Below are 16460 nucleotides of genomic sequence, written 5' to 3' on the forward strand. Positions count from 1 at the left end.
ATTAGATTAAGATGATTTAATCTATTTCAAAAATAAATGTGTTCAGTTTAGGCTACATCGTCATTTGTCGAGTGTCCTTTTAAGCAAACGTCCCTAAACGTCACTTCCGACTTCCCGTACCGCCACTTCCTGCATGTGCCGACAATATGGCAGCGCCTATAGCGATTCAACTGGAGTTTGGGTAAGCGAATTTAAAACGCTCTACAACAATTTGCCGTGTGTTTATACGCGTCTTGTTAACAGTCGTGGCGAAACGAAACACTGCCCGACCCGTACAGTGATTTATTGCAGCTCCGTCCGTTTTAAAAGACCTGAAATCAGCGTAGAAAGCAGCGAGTCGGGAGTTTGTTTATGAACCAACACCGTGTGGTCGCTGCGTGTCTCTGCGCTGAGGAGGAGGAGGAGGAGGAGGAGGAGGAGAGTGAACAGAGCCGGTGGAGCTGCGTTCACATGTTTAGCATATGAGGAGGGAGGACGCTGATTCAGGAGCACAGCCGGCAGCTGACTGACTGTCGGTGTGTTCAGGCTGATGCTCTGTGCAGCCTGTGGAGCATCGTCAGTTGACATGAAGTCAGTAGAGAAGAGTAGAAACCTGACTTGAACTTTGCTCCTGTGAGAGGCCACTTACTTTTGACTTGAAAGCAAATAAACCTAAACTAACTAACTAAACAACTTAAAGCCTTTAAATTGAATCTGTAGAATCACCTAAGTAAGACTCCGAATGACTTATGAGTGAGGTCATTTTCAAGGCATTTCACCTTAACATATTATAATGTTTAACATTTTGCTCTGTAAAGGAGCAATGTTGTACATTACATTTACCCAGGAACCATTGCTGCCCTGAATGCTGCTTAAACTACCAGTAATGTGCAGTAGCCTATGTTGTTGTGTTTGTGATAAAAAATAATTTTAGAGTATTTAATCTATTTTTTATTCTAGTTAGGCTTCTGCACCTCTGTGATGTAGGGATTGCGACCAATTTCGTTGTAGTTGTGCAATGACAATAATAAAGTTTAATCTACTGGTCTGTTGAAGAGACATGATCTTCTAGCACATGTCCACTTAATTATAATTAATACCAATCACTTGCTGTTCATTCAGTGCACAGCAGGTCTGTTCATTCAACATGCTAAAATGTGTAATTTTGTCAACAGGCCAGCATAAGATTCAACAAAAAACAGGAACATAGATGTCAGTTCTCAATTAATTCACATAACCCTGACTTAAAATGGTTCGCCGATCTTTTTTCCAGTCATCAACAACTGAATCAATTCTTCAGGAACCCTCTTGTCTTTATTTTCCACATAGTCACTTTAAAGTTCTTGTTCACTGTTAATCACCCCCACTTTACAAATATGTCAACCGATATAATTCATAGCAACAAGCTGCACTGGTACCACCCATCCTGTATAGTTCCCACCACTTTCAGCTTCAGTTATTTCCAGGAAACTTTCCAGGAAAAAAGAATTAAGAAATTACAGGTCTATTGACTGAAGTCTCTCTATAAAATCAATAGAGAAACTGATGACTAAGATAACCAGCCTGAGCCTGGGATGTCTGTTTTTCACTAATTCAGCAGATTAAAATGAAAGAACGTCATCACATTGATGCAAAAATCCTATAATGTCTAATGCTCTGTTATAATTTAGAAATAAAATGCATAGCTGGGATGGTGCAGTTGGCATAACAACAACTTTTGACAGTTTTAGCTATATCTTGCAAAGCATCACATTTCCAAAACTTGTACAGAGTCAGAGTGACCAGCTGACACCACAAACAAGTTTGACTCAGATTTTGATTTGTTACGTAATCAGTTTGCTCAAGGATATAGTTTCCTGATCCAGAGACACAAAAGTTCACTCTGTCTCACCACACGGCCTCAGGCTCAGAGTAATGGGAACTACAGATAAATGGGTTTTATATATTTAATCCAGCAACCTGTTTTAGGACAATTAAATTGATGTGTGTGTTTATTAAATGTTGTTTCTCCTGATGGTGGGGACACAAAGAAGTGATGGTCAACTGATGTTGGACTTAGTGACTTAGTTAACAGTATTAAAACAGCAACAGCATTTTGTGTTCATTCATGTAGGTATTCTGACTCTAGATGTCTTAGTAATCTATTGAACTGTTTCTTTGTGTAGAGGAGGAGCGGAGCTGCTTTTTAACGGCGTGAAGGAGCATCATGTGACTCTTCCAAGCCAATCACAACCTTGTGAGTATCACCTGACACCTTTCGGTCCTTTTCATAACTATAGCCATGTGTTAAGACATGACATCATGGAGCTAAAATGTCCTTAATGATTTTAGAGGGACGTGTTTAGATGTTCTAATTAGTCCAGTGTTTTTACAAGCGTCAGTCTGTTTACAACAAGTGACACACATTGCTATTTTGTGGTAGTTTTTCATGGTTGCTAAGACACCCAAATACATCTTGGCTGTAAAACAACTTTCTACTGCACAAACCTGTTCATAAAGTACATCTTTGCCTATTGTTGTTTTCATTGTCTAAAATGTAAAGACAACACAGTGAATCCTCAATGACTGGTTTGTCAATTTAATTCTGCAATCAAATTCAAACCGTAGATGAACCTCACTGTTATTATGAGTTATACATCACGAAACCCGTCGATGTGCAAGAACTTTGTTGTTATTAATGTTTAGTGCTTAATGCTTTGGAAGTGATTTGCAGCAGAGTAAACTAAACTCTACATGGCTGTAATCTAAAAAACAGTAGAGGTGCAAAACATTTTTCTCTTTTAGCTCATAATAGTGTCACATTTTACTTTTGCAGCTTTATTAGGCCTCTAGCAATTAACTTCTGAAGTACGCACAATAGAAATGAAGTCAGATGAGGATTTGTGGACATATAATTCAATCTGTATCAAGCATTGTATTCACACTATTGTAGTGTAGCATATAAACATGTTATATGTGTTGCTTCATAAGGAAACAATGAATAATTTACACAATAATAATATCAAATAACTTCAGATTTATCTTCATTAATACAGTATTTTATGAGTCTTTTGAATGTGTTGTTGTTGTGTATCTTATACTGGACTGATAAAGCACCATACCCTTTCCATGCAGCTAGCACAAATGATGATGTTGTTGCTGTATGTTGTAGCTATTTTCCTTTGCATGTCATCAACCAGTCTTCTAATCTAAGCCCTTGTCTTCCCATCACCTATTTCTTCTCTTCCTCTCCTTCCATCCTCCTCTTTAACATTGTGTGGCTGCATGTTCTGCCTCTGAACGCTGCCCGCTGTTAATGCTGACGTATATGAAGCTGGGAAATAAGGGGGTTGTTTAAAGGGAAGTTTATTTAGCCTCTGTGAGTTGAAAGAGAGCAGCTGAGGTGACTTAAGTCGGTCTGAGATCATTTCAGCCGTCTCTTCAGGCGTGAGTTCATTTCTCGATTCATAAAAAAAAAAAAAAAGTTTCCCACCTCAGGATCCAGATTGATTAGATTTTTATTTTGCCAAGGGGATTCAGACTGGCTCCAACACGGGTCACTAACTCAGCATGGAGCAGGGGAGGAAGAACCTGCCTGTAGACAGATTTTCTCCCCCGAACCCAGTTCAGCACCCGGGTCACAGAGGAAAGTTTCGACCGAATCACAGCTGCATGGAGGTTAAAGTGTCCTGTGATTTTATATATACGAGTGTGTGTGTGGGTGTGTGGGTGTGTGTTATGGAGAGTGAAAGAACACACGGGAGAAATATGTGTCTTTGGTATTTGACGAAACAAAGGGTGTTCATCCATGGTGCTGATGTTACCACGACAACAAAAAGACAAAAGTTGACCAGAACAGGGAATGTCAGGCCAGATATGACCTTGGTGCACAAGCGGACCTGTCTCTGTGTGTGTGTGTGTGTGTGTGTGAGAGAGCATGCATGGGTGAGCACTACACTAGAAAACCTGATTGTGATTTTGCCATGTAGTGCACAAACCTGATCATGTGAACATCACCGCGACACACACACACACACACACACTCTGACGTAACAGTTCCTGGCTGTATTTGCTTGTCATGATCATATGTGTGTGTGTGCGTACACACTACACACACAGAGGGGGTGCAGTGAAGGCAGATATAATTGGTTCTGAATCCTTCGTATTTCTCTTTGACCCCAGCCAGTGATTGATGACCCTCGACTGAAAGACCCCACCCCCACTCTTTCTCTCCCTCTTTCTCTCTCCCTCTCTCTCTCTCTCTCTCTTCTTCTTTATCTAACTCGCTCATACACACAACAAAACCCCCGTGGTCTAAGGATCACACAGTTTGTTTTTTTTTGCCCCTCGTATCAGCAGAAAGATGGATAGCTCTCACATACATACACACCCACGGCCCCCACCCCCTCACATGACCGTCATAACTGCACCAAGACAGAAAAGTGAAAGGAGAAGAAAGGGTGTTGGAAAAAAGAAAGAAGAAAAAGAACTGCACGCACAAAAGAAAAGCGGAGACGGTTTTAAATCGGCGTCAAAATGGCGCCTTTTCTCTCCCCCTCCCTCCATTTCTCCTTTCCCACCCACGCAACGCAGCTATCCCAGGATGCACTTGGAGCCTGTGACGCATTTTCCCCCTCTCTCTTGTCTGTTTCGTTCCCTCATTTTCTCTCCCCCCACCCCCCCTACTCCCCTTTACTCTCTACCTGGACGGCAAAGCGCTAATCTAAAAGCTTCACCTCTCACTCCCTCCATGCCGACGTTCCTCTCTCTAACTCCTCGCCTCTTTACGTTGACTGTCATCTTTTATACAGTCCATTTACACACTGATCTGCCCCAACATTAAAACCAGTTGCCTGTTTAATGCTGTGGCTGATTGCTGCGTAAGCCAGACTTTTGTCTTTCCGACAGCGGGTGATTTTAAAATCGTGGGACCTTTGTAACCTTTTACAAGACGGCCATTAAGGAGGCAGCAGCTGATGTGTGTTTCTGTTATAAAACGTCTAATTGATGAAAGTTTGAGTTAGTACCAACCTGTGTATTGAGCTAACACAACCTGTTTATTGTCTACCTGCAACTTTTAACCGTGTTTGTGTGTGTATGTGTGTGTTTAGAGAGGAGAACTTAAAAGAGAAGGCAAAAGGTGGAGGGAGATGAAGGGGGGTAGGAGAGCAGGTTTTACGAGAGAATGAGAAAGAGGGCGAGAGTGTGTGTGTGTGTGTGTGTGTGTGTGTGTGTGTGAGACGGAGAGAACAAATGAAAAAGTAAATGGACAAGAGGATGAAAGAGCGAATAAGGGGTAATGGTGGAGAAAAATACCAATAGTCAAAGGCGAGAACAAAGAAAGGAGTCACCACAAAGAAGGAGTTATGACTGCTGTAGTGATTAGTTCTGTTTTTAGCCCCGCAGAGGTGCAGGTCAATATTCACTGCCTAGGACTCTGTGTGTGTGTGTGAGTGTGTGTGTGTGAGTGTGTTGCAAAGGGAGGTATTTGTCTTTTTTTTTTATATGGAGGCCTGGAACCATAGAAAACTAGCACTATCATTACAATAGTGAGCTGGCCGACAGCACTGCAATTAACCTGGACACCATCCATGCAGGATTGGAGGTGCATGAGCAAATGGACACACACACACACACACACACACACACACTATGTATCACATATTGTTCATGTAGCATGTTGCCCTCACGGTGACCAGGTGCTTTTTAGAAATTGCAATATTTCATCTTTTTCTTGTTTTGTTAGCAAATTGTTATGAGTTTTTGGGTTTTTTTTGTATCTTGTAGATGGATTAGAGAGCTGGATTGTGGGTAATTTTTATGGAGGAATGACTCCTTCTCAGATAATGTTTTATTCTCATCCTGTGTCAGTCCAGTTTTCAATTTAAAATCACACGTAGTCCTTTGATACACCTCTCAGTGTATTTTCATAATCTGAAGTGGTGAATTCTTTTAAAAAATTTTCACACCAGACTGTCTCCTTATTTTCAATATTCTGTATATAACTGAATAGCCGATTGAAACGCAAAGCAAAATTTAAGTAAATCCAGTGCAACATTTTTTTTTTCCTCCTGCGTTTTTTTTCCAAATGTATGTTGTCAGGTCAAAGCGGAGGCCCCGTGTTGTGTCGTGTCGTGCTGTGATATTAGCGCTGCCTCTGATCCAGCTGAACTGGTGAATCCCTGAGCGGTGGGACGGATGCCTACCTGCCACAGCCTCGCCGCTCTCCTACACCTGGCTCGGGATGACTCACTGTCGTCCTCTTCCCCCCGTATCTGCTCCATCTGCTGCCGCCGCCGCTCTCTTTTCCTCCGGCTCCACTATTTGCTCTTCCTCTCCTCTATTTATTCACTCTCGCCTTCCACATTTCTCTACCTCATCCCCTCTGTTTTTTCAGTCCTGTGTAAACTGGGGATGGAGGCCAGTGCTGTTCATTCTGATGGTGTGTGCGTGTGTGTGTGTTTGAGATATGGCTATACCAGCAGTGACTGCAGTCACCTCGCACATGTACATTAAACACACGCACAACCGTGATCATATACACACACATTGCAAGAACATCTCATATTTCTGTGTTTTATTTTCACTGCATTTACCTCACAATCATCACAAACACAAACACACACACACCTACAAACACTCGAAGGCTTTAAAAACACCTTGAATCTTATTGTCAGCGATGGCCATAACTCTAATATATTCATTGTTAGTTGTTTAGTGGGGATTTATCCTAAAACCTCTCATTGTGGCTGCCTTTGTGGCTGTCAGTCGGTCTGAGCGAGGCTCAACCTATTGTTGAGACAAGGTCAATCTGATTGTTCAAGAGGTCAGACTCATAGAAAATTCAAGCATCGCTGAGATTCAAGCTCGGTGCGTTAAATGTTCGACTCTAACAAAGAAAATGATCGTTCTGAAAAAGGAAATGCTGTTTGCTCCATTAGTCCTGCTTTGAAGATTTCCACAATACGTGTGAGGCTAGAGAGAAATAGAATTGTGTTTATGTATTTTTTTAAGGGGTATGTGCTTTTAGAAAATGCAAACCTGAATATTTTGTTGTTGTTTTTTCTCCGTTGTAACATTTGAAATCACACATCCAGCTGGAGATTGTCTTTGTTTTTCATTCTGTTGGGTTGTTTTTCAGATTTATACACACAAATCATTAATTTTATTTCTCTCCAACCAAGGTGAACAATGTCGCTCTCGGCCATTGACATCAGTCAACCCTCCCCCCATTTCCAGTGTCCCCCCGCCAAACATACACATACACTCATAAATATACATGCACCGTGACTCCGTCTCACACACATGTATACACAGCCTGGTCCCGCCTGGTGCCTCTGTCGCGTCACATCGACCAGGGGGCTGGATCCCTGCACCTTGACCCTTAACCCCTAACCTGTGACCTCTGTTGTCTGCCTGTGTATGGCCTTTGTGTGTGTGTGTGTGTGTGTGGGTGTGTTTGGTAGGGGACATGAAGCAGCTGCTGGTCTGGATCCAACGGAACCTGCTGAAGGAACGGCCTGAACTCTTTGTCCAAGGAGACTCAGTGTGAGTGTGTGCGTGTGCACTTGACACACACTTGATCTGTGCACGACAATATAAGCCAAAAGGATACGTTACACACACACACACACACACACACACATACACTACACAACGCACTGCGGCTGGAGCGAACCCATAACTGCCATATGTGACTATAATATTTGATCATAAGTGCAGCTTCCAGTGGACTGAGCAGTCAGAACACGACGCTGAATCAGACTGAGTCTTTCTGAAGCCGTTCTCCTGCTGGTTAAAACGGCTGAAACGCAGAGGAACAAACAGTCCAGCCTTCAGGTTATAGGTTTCAGTAAGATGATTACCTGTGTGTGTGTGTGTGCATGGGAGCTTGTGTGTTAGTGTATGTCTCTTTGGGTCCAGGGCTCACAGCAGTCTTATAGGACTGGCTGACTTTTACAGCTGCCTTTGTGCAGGACTATTTATAGCACCACCTAACCAATGAATGAAGGAAAAGCGGGGCTACCTATAAACCTTATAGATTAGATGTGTGTGTTTGTGTGTACTCTATGTTGGCAGCCTACTCCAGTTTTTTTTGTTGTTTTTGTTTTTTGAACAAATCATCATCAAGCTGTTTCTTCATTATCTTTAAAAAAAAATCTCTCTGGGTTCTCCCTGTGGTTAGTTTACAATATTTACCATTTCTCCTTTCTTTTGTCCTTTCTCACAGTCAACACAGTCCTGTGTGCGTGCGTGCGTGCGTGTGTGTTCGTTCATTCAGACACATTTGTTCTCACAGGTTCCTCTCATTGCCCTTTCTCCTTGACGTCATGGAGCCAGTGTGAGCTCTATGAGAGGCATCAGTGTATCTCACCATCCACATTACTAACATTACTAACTCTGTGGCTTCCAGACAAAAAAACACACACATACACTAACATCTGTTAAGAAAACTGCACCCAAAGGTGCCTATTGTTACCCTCCCCCATTATCCCCATTATCCTCTCCTGAAGGGTGATTTTTTTTTTTTTTTTTTTTTTTTTTTTTTTAAGCTTCATGTCTGTGTTATTTTTGGGGCCCCATTAATATCCAGTGACAGTGTGTTTTCTCTCTTCTCTTTTACCCCAGCCATTTTAATTTAAAGAGAAATAATCATCATGTTCATTATGTGTTAGTCAGAAAACAATCTGGGAGATTGGGATTGGTAATACGAGTGGTGGATAGATATGTGCAGACGAAGCAGTTTAAATTACATAACATTAACAGAAATGTATGACGCTATATGTGCTGTAACATGAACATAACACACAGAAAAACACACATACAGTCATTTACACTAATACATTTATTAGCATGAAATTACCAGTATTTGTTCTGAAGCTTCAAACTGGTCGTCTATTAATTTTATGCTGTGAAGTGTTGAAAATTAAAACGCTGGATTTGCTTTCTTATTTTCTCAAGAGTACAGTTTGCTATAAATAAATAAATATATACAGTATTATATAAAATATCTGTATGTATTTTTACTGAGTTATTTAAGCATATTATTACATTATTTTCTCTAGTGGTATTCAGGTGTATTTATCACACATCCTTTTTTTCTTTTACATTTATTTGATTACAGTTGTGTGTCAAGTTGTGTCTTTAAGCAAATGATCCCTGTGTCTCCATCCTCCACCCCAGAAAGACTTTATTGTCATTAGTAAGAATTAGCAGGAATTGAATTACCATAGTAATAAGTATTTTTTTAAAATATGCTACAGTTCACCAATTTACATTGTGAGGGAAAATTTTAAAATCTCATGCTTTTAAGCTCATTTTACTGTCATTATTTCTAAACAATTTGGGAATAATTGTTTGAAGACCCCCCCCCCCTTAATATGTACAAAATAAGTACTTCTGTTCGTTTGTGTGAGATTTGTATGTGTTGTGGTCTGTGAAGAGACGGTGTGTACGTGTGTTTGCCTTTGGGAAATGCGTCTGACTCAAAACGGTGTGTTTTCCCACAGGAGACCTGGGATTCTGGTGCTCATCAATGATGCAGACTGGGAACTAATGGTGAGCACTGGGAGCCATGTTCACTGTCAGATGGTGTGTGTGTTGCGTGTGTGTGTGTGTGTGTGTGTGTTTTCTAGCTGTGTGCAAAACGTAATATTTTCTATTACTCTATCCATCCTGTCTCTTTTTACAGATGCACCTTAACAGTGTTCAGTGTTTAAAGCTCATGCATACAGCAGTGTTCATATCTTCAGCTCATAACTCTGTACAATGAGGACATTTAAATCAGGAAGAGCCAATGTGCTTGTGTGTGAAGGTTAGCCTGTGAGTGTGCCGAGATACCAGGATTGTTCGTTTTCCTGTGACTCAGTTAATGTTTCATATAACGTGGAAGCAGCTGCAAGACAAGTTTGTCCTTGGGGTCTCATATGTGAACACATATTTACATGCACAAACAGTCTGAATGCTTCAATTTGAATCCATTGATTCAATTACAGGACTCAACACAGGATGTAAATGAAATGAGAAGTTTGCTATTGATTGGACCCCAAAGGGAGCACAGGAGTAATATGCATATTTGTATTGGTAAACACACATATTTCTCCTTTGACTTGTGCAGATGTTTGAATATTGAGCTTTTTTTGTGTGTTTTCTAAACCTTAGGGGGAGCTGGATTACCAACTGCAAGACCAGGACAACGTTGTGTTCATTTCTACTCTTCATGGAGGATAGGAAATGAGTAAGGAAGGCAAACATATCCTTGACATCTCTGTAACAGCCCGTTCTCCGCATCCTATGCCCTCTTCACTCTTTACCCCCCCGCACTCGCATCCCAACAACACGCCGCCCCATTGGACGCTGGGAAACGTGTCAACCTGCACCGTGACGGCCGAGGTGATTGATGTTAGTCCGCAGGAATGAGTGGAAATTCAGAGATGGTAACTGGGAAAAATGCATAAGCTGCGAGAAAGGAATTCTGTGCATCTTTTTTTATGAATACCAACATTTAAAAAAAGAAAATCAAACTGGTCAGGCTCATATGCAGCTCTGGTTGTACTGGACCGCTCATAGGTGCTGGTATAAATACCTACAGTTAGTGTGTATGCCTTCATCAACCTGCAAAGTCTCTTTCAGTGTGACTGTGAAGGCCAAAATCACCTCATCTTGAGTCAAGAGAATATTATAGAAAAGGTAACACTTTAACCACCACTGATTGGCATTCATCAGCTGCATTTAAACATTGGATAAATTGTTCATTCTAGTAGCTGTATGCAGACATAATGGCATTTTAAGTGTTTATTTGTCCAAAATATGATCATCTCATATGAATACATATTTTATACAATTACAACTGTGTTGTATTACTGATATTCATTACTTGTTTATACACCAGTAACCATTTATGGGAGCTATAGATGACAGATACATTAATGAACACCTCAAGTGTACTTCTAGCTACTTACACCTATTAAATTGTTATGAACATTTTATTCCATGTTTATGTGTCTTTTCCTGCTAATGTTAAAGTGTTACAATATGAAAGTTTTTCTGTTTTTTAATTTTTTTTTTTTTTTTTAATTTTTAGTTATTTTTTAAATTGTTCCAAATGCTTCTGATATTCAAAAAGAAAATTAAAGGCTGGGGAAAAAATTACAACTGTGCCTGAAACATTATTATAATGTAACTTATGTAATTTGACAATTAGTCTGTAATTTCTGGTAATGTCAATGTTTTATTTTTATTTTTTTCTTGTATTTTTGTTTGTTGTTTTGTTGTTGTTGTTGTTTTGTTTTTGTTTTTTTTACATTTTTATTTCCCCCTGCATTCCTGACAAGAGGGAATATTTCTAACCATAAGAGCAGTAGTGTAATTACAAAGAACAATTTAGGATTTTTTAAATTAAATATCACGTCAATGTTATGAATAATATAAATGCTGTCTTTTTACAAATTACATTTTTTTAAATCACAAATTATGTATTTCTACTCCAGTCTTTAATTTAAACAATGTCGCCATACAGTCCCACTTTAGCAGCATACACCCTGTACCACACACAGAGGCCTATTGCCAAACGTTTTCCTCAATTAGGATTTTACATCACGCTTCGATAATTCCTGGTGATAGCTTATACCAGATCGATTTAAGCCCAGCTCTGTGATCACACTGCAGTTTTAGGCTGATTAGTCGAGAGTTTAGAGAGATTTTACCGTCCTATAGCCCCGCTCAGATGGAATATTCATAAGAGGAGGAAGGGGTGAGGGAGGGGGGTATAGATGCGTATGTATGTGTGTGTGGAGGGGAGGGGGATGTGCACTACAGGACCACTGCGGGAGGTCGAGGTCTAGCCTCCGGGCTGTCCTCCCCCGAACGCCCCGGGGCGACCTAAAACCCTTCTCGGTTGTGGAGTCCGATTTGCAACGGGAAACCGGCCGATAATGGCCGGTAGAAAGGAAATGCTAATGAAGCTGCGAGGGGGTTAGAGAGGAGAAAATGTAGCACTGTGTCAGTTACTGCAGGCCAAGCATAGCTGCTATACGTCTGTCTGGCTGTGTGTGTGTGTGTGTGAGTGTGAGATCAACATCCATCTGCACGTGTGTCTAGCCTTAGTGCCTCTTACAGGCCATTTTGTTCCCAAACATTTAGTCTAATTCAGCTCACCTATAGGTTGCAAAGTTAATGTAAAATGTTGCACATGTTTAAAGTGTAGCAGAAAATCTTGTGTAATTTAGCTTTATACGTTATGCTGCACGAGACTCTGTAGTTCTCCCATAATTTTTTTTGCAAATTAAGTTTTATTCCCTGTCAGGTTTCATTGTTTTCTGTAAGGTGCATCCAGTTATTAGACGGTTTCCCCCGATCAGCTCTGCAGGGCCGGACTATCACCTGTGCACTGTTACAGTTCCCACTGTCTGCAGGCTGCACACTGACTGACTGAGTGGCTGAGTGGCAGGCTGACTGCTCAACAGGAGAGACATGCAGCAGGTGAGGATGCTGGTGGGACACACTCATCTCACCATCACATCACACACTTGTATCATCACCACTCTGAACACCTCAGGTTACAACGGTGGGAATAAAAAAAAAAGCAACCTTCCTGTGATGTCCAGCCATAAAGCAAACACCAGCCAATAAAAATAAAGCACCAGACTATGATTATACATAATAGAATCGATTGAGTGTGTTTTTAACTATCAGCCTGACAGGATGCTTCTGTAAAACTGCTTTATCCATATCATATAAAAAACTGTATCCCTGTCTTAACGGACGTAGCCTACAGTATATATTCTCCTATGAATTTTCGTCGTGCTGACACAATTTAAATCGTTATTAAATGGACGTATCTGCCTATTCTGGGAATATTTATCTAAATGAACACCTGGCTGCTTGTTCCAGTTGCTTTGAAGCAACTGTTGCCAAATTTGCTGCCCATGGTGTTTTGCTGTTGCACTCCCCTGCAGTGACTGTAGTGCTGGGGCTCACTGTTATATGCTATGTTATAGAATAGAGGAAATGTACAGCTCAACCTGAACGAACGGGTGAAACCTGAGATTAATTCTCATGCTGTTATTAAAAAGGCTCTTATTTAGAGGAATTATATGATCTATCGTCACCATAATGATCCGACATTAACACAACACAAGATGATTATTACCTAACATATATTGTTATTTTGTATGGAAATTACTGCAGGTATTTAGCCAAAAGGTGCATAGACCATGTATTTATGCTGAACGTACTTTTACTTTTAACTTAAAGTAAAAAAAAATAAAATAAAATAAAAAGCTAATAATATTCTGTAAATAATAATAATAAATAAAATACAGTTTAAAAGAGCCTATTGCAGTCTAATGGACACAGAGGTATTTCTGCACAAGAGTAAACACGATGCTCTAATCCCCTGGAATTAAGAAAGGTTAGCCTTTAATGTTCAACAACAACACACATACACACACGTCGTGTGTTTGTGTGTGTGTGTGTGTGTGTGTGGTGTTTGGCACTAATTCATGAATCTCTAACAGAAAACAAAATGAACACATTTGTTAAACTGTAGGCTATTTGAAATTAGAAAAGGTCAAATATTTAGCTATTTTTGCTCTGAACCTGAAGTGGTAAAAACTTGACTTTTATTTTTTTTAATATGTACCTTTAGATTCATATTAGTCTTGATGTATGCTGTGAATGGAAATAATAATTTAAATGATTTTAAACCATTAAAAGAAAATAGAAATTAATTTTAAATTACGATTAAACAATGAAAAATAACAATAAAACATGTCTTGGGCACACAAAAACGAAAATAGTTCCACGTGATTTATTAGTGACGCTGTTTGGCTCCAGAAATGTGGCAGCATCCATGAGCAGGCCTCTGCTCCCCTCTTTGTTTTGGTTTTCTCTTTCTATTTCACTGTAACACCTTCACATTTATTAACCTGGCTTTGATTTGGTTTCAGAGCCAATAGACAGACCTACAATACGGTTGAGCTAATATGTGTGTGGCTAAGTGCTCTGCTGCAGGATGCTCTGTGGGCTTCTAGCTTTAATGGACTCTAAATATAATCTCAGTTTAATGCAAAATTATTAGGTAATATAAGAAACTATCTACCTCCTAATTTTAAGATTTAAACAAAAACCCACTACCACCTTTATTTAATCTGTCTCGTTCATTAAAGTGTTTAGCTACTCCTCACCCATGACTCCATGTATCTGCTGATATGCTCCAGTTTTTTTTAGCTGATGTGCTCATCTGTGCTGCATGTCAGCTTTCAGCTTACTGCTTTCTACTGTTTGCCAAACACAGTCGATACATCAATGCTCCCCGTCGATATTTGCCATTTAAAACAAACAGTCTTCATTAGATCTTCGACAAAGTGTAAATACCAATCGGGCCAACCACAACGCAACACCCCCCGAAAAACACATTACATGAGGCAGAGTTAAGGTTTCCTCCACTTTATTGGCCCAGTCCCGCGTAATTCTTTTTTCTTTTTTCTTCTTCTCTTCTTTCTTACATAACATGCAAACTGTGATGTGCATCTTACCTGAACTGAGACAGTTACAAAACAAAACGGGACTACAGGCCTTCCTATAGCCTCCTTTGTGGTTTCTGGAGGCCCCACACACTCTGGATGTGGCGTTTGGCCAAAGGCAGCAGTGATGAATGTGAGTCTGCAGCAACAGATGTCCATACACAATTCTTGTGGTTTAATTCGAGTTTACTCAAGAATTGCGTTTGGACAATCAATCGCGAGAGACTCTGCAGCTTACATCCTCGACCGGGGATGAAAAGAAGAAATGACAAAAAAAAAAATCTGATTATTTAAATCACAAGGGTGCACACAGGCAGTTAATGCACAGGCCCTATGGGTGCACCTGCTACAGCCTGCCTAAATGGCCCTTTACTGACAGTATTGCTTGTGTCTGATACTGAATACTGTGTTCTTTCCTCTTTTTTTCCTCCACAGATGGGGAGTTGCAGCACTGTGCATTATTTTTGACAACCTCGGAGCTCAGCATTGCCTCTTGGATTCGCATTTCCTTGTTCCTCACTGTGCATTTGCAACACTGAGCTGTTGCACCAAATCTCCCCCCAAAAAACATTTAAACACAACACGTAAGTGCAACTTTCTTCCACTCACACTTATTAAATATGAGATAGACACTCACCCCCACTGATCACCACATTACAACACACTCTGTGCCCTTTTTTTCTTGCAATTCTGTGATAATGTAAAGGAGGCATTCACGATCACTTTTTGACTTTTTCTACAACACACACCCTATCCCTCACCTCCCCTTCCACCACCCGTTATCTCTCCACCGTCTTTACACTGGTTGCTAGTTGTAAAGTTAACCCCAAGTCTGTCCACATCTCTGGGGCCTTAAGATGGCTGAATGGCCATTGCATCTTAAAGTAAAATGTCATCTCCTTTGATTCGCCAGAGTCTTACTTTAGAAGTCTCTCAGAAAGGTGGGAGACGAAAAAAGGTGAGAATCAAACAGCTCAACTTGACTTTCTTTGATTTAAAGTCCGTGATGAGGACGGCAGGAATGATAATTAAAAAAAAAAAAATAAAAAAAACGCCATTTCTGCACCTGTGTTCTGTCATCGATTTAAGGAAAAGACTATTCAGTTCTGGTGCCTCAAGAAGCACAATGCCTCTCCACGGATGTTAAATTAAAAAAAGAAAGAAAAAATCTCGTCCTATTTGGAAGAGAAACACTTGGAGCGGCTGTGGTGTTTAATAGCTGGCGATGAAACCGAAAAAATAACTGAAAAGCCCTCATAGTTCTTAGTTCCCGTTGGTGCGTCCTTGGTTCGTTTCCCACGTCGTGCGTTCTCTCGGATCGCTCTGCTCCGTCCAAATGCCCCCCAGCGAGCAGCGTCGGATGGTGACAAAAAAGAAGGGGAGGCTGAGCAGCAGCAGCAGCAGCAGCAGCAGGGCAGCGGGCTTCCCAACACTCCGGACAGACGCTCCTCTTGCCTTCCCGTTGCATCCTTCCTTTACGAGTCTCTCGGAGCGACTGACTGGCTGGCTGGTTGGTTGGTTGGTTGGTTGGCTGACTGACTGACTGGCTCAGTGGATGGATGCCTCTCTGCCCTCCTGGCTTTTTCTTTACGCTGCTCCAACAATAAACGCCGCGCGGCCGCGACGCAAGGCGGAGTGAGGAGTGGAGAGGCTCCTCGCTTGGTACTGAATTTGAATAACACCACGGGGTGATAAATGTCCATTGTACTGCTTAAGTAATGAATCTCCGCTGTCCTCTATGTCACACACACACACACACACACACACACACACACACACACACACACACACACACACACACACACACACACACACACACACACACACGGATACGCACGCATATACGCACACACACATACACACACTCGCCAGCAGCTGCGATGAGGGACCAGCAGCCCCTCTTAAAGACACAACAGCCCTATTTTCTACCCAAAAAGAGATTACAATCCCGACACTGTTTACTCTCTGACCGCACTG

The 16460-nt window shown here is 41.0% G+C and overlaps 1 protein-coding gene across 1 annotated transcript; it reads left to right on the top strand.

Annotated features, from left to right (window-relative positions):
- The first annotated feature begins 97 nt into the window (after positions 1-97).
- Positions 98-10476, top strand: urm1 (ubiquitin related modifier 1). The gene is made up of 5 exons (XM_085793734.1): positions 98-181; positions 2145-2215; positions 7425-7506; positions 9468-9516; positions 10120-10476. Exons 1-5 carry the CDS (start codon positions 147-149, stop codon positions 10186-10188), a joined length of 306 nt encoding a protein of 101 aa, XP_085649860.1. The 5' UTR covers positions 98-146; the 3' UTR covers positions 10189-10476.
- The last annotated feature ends 5984 nt before the right edge of the window (positions 10477-16460 follow it).

This window comes from Trachurus japonicus, chromosome 12, assembly GCF_045865225.1.
Source record: "Trachurus japonicus isolate A0001 chromosome 12, Traja_1.0".
Classification (NCBI taxonomy): Eukaryota; Metazoa; Chordata; class Actinopteri; order Carangiformes; family Carangidae; genus Trachurus; species Trachurus japonicus.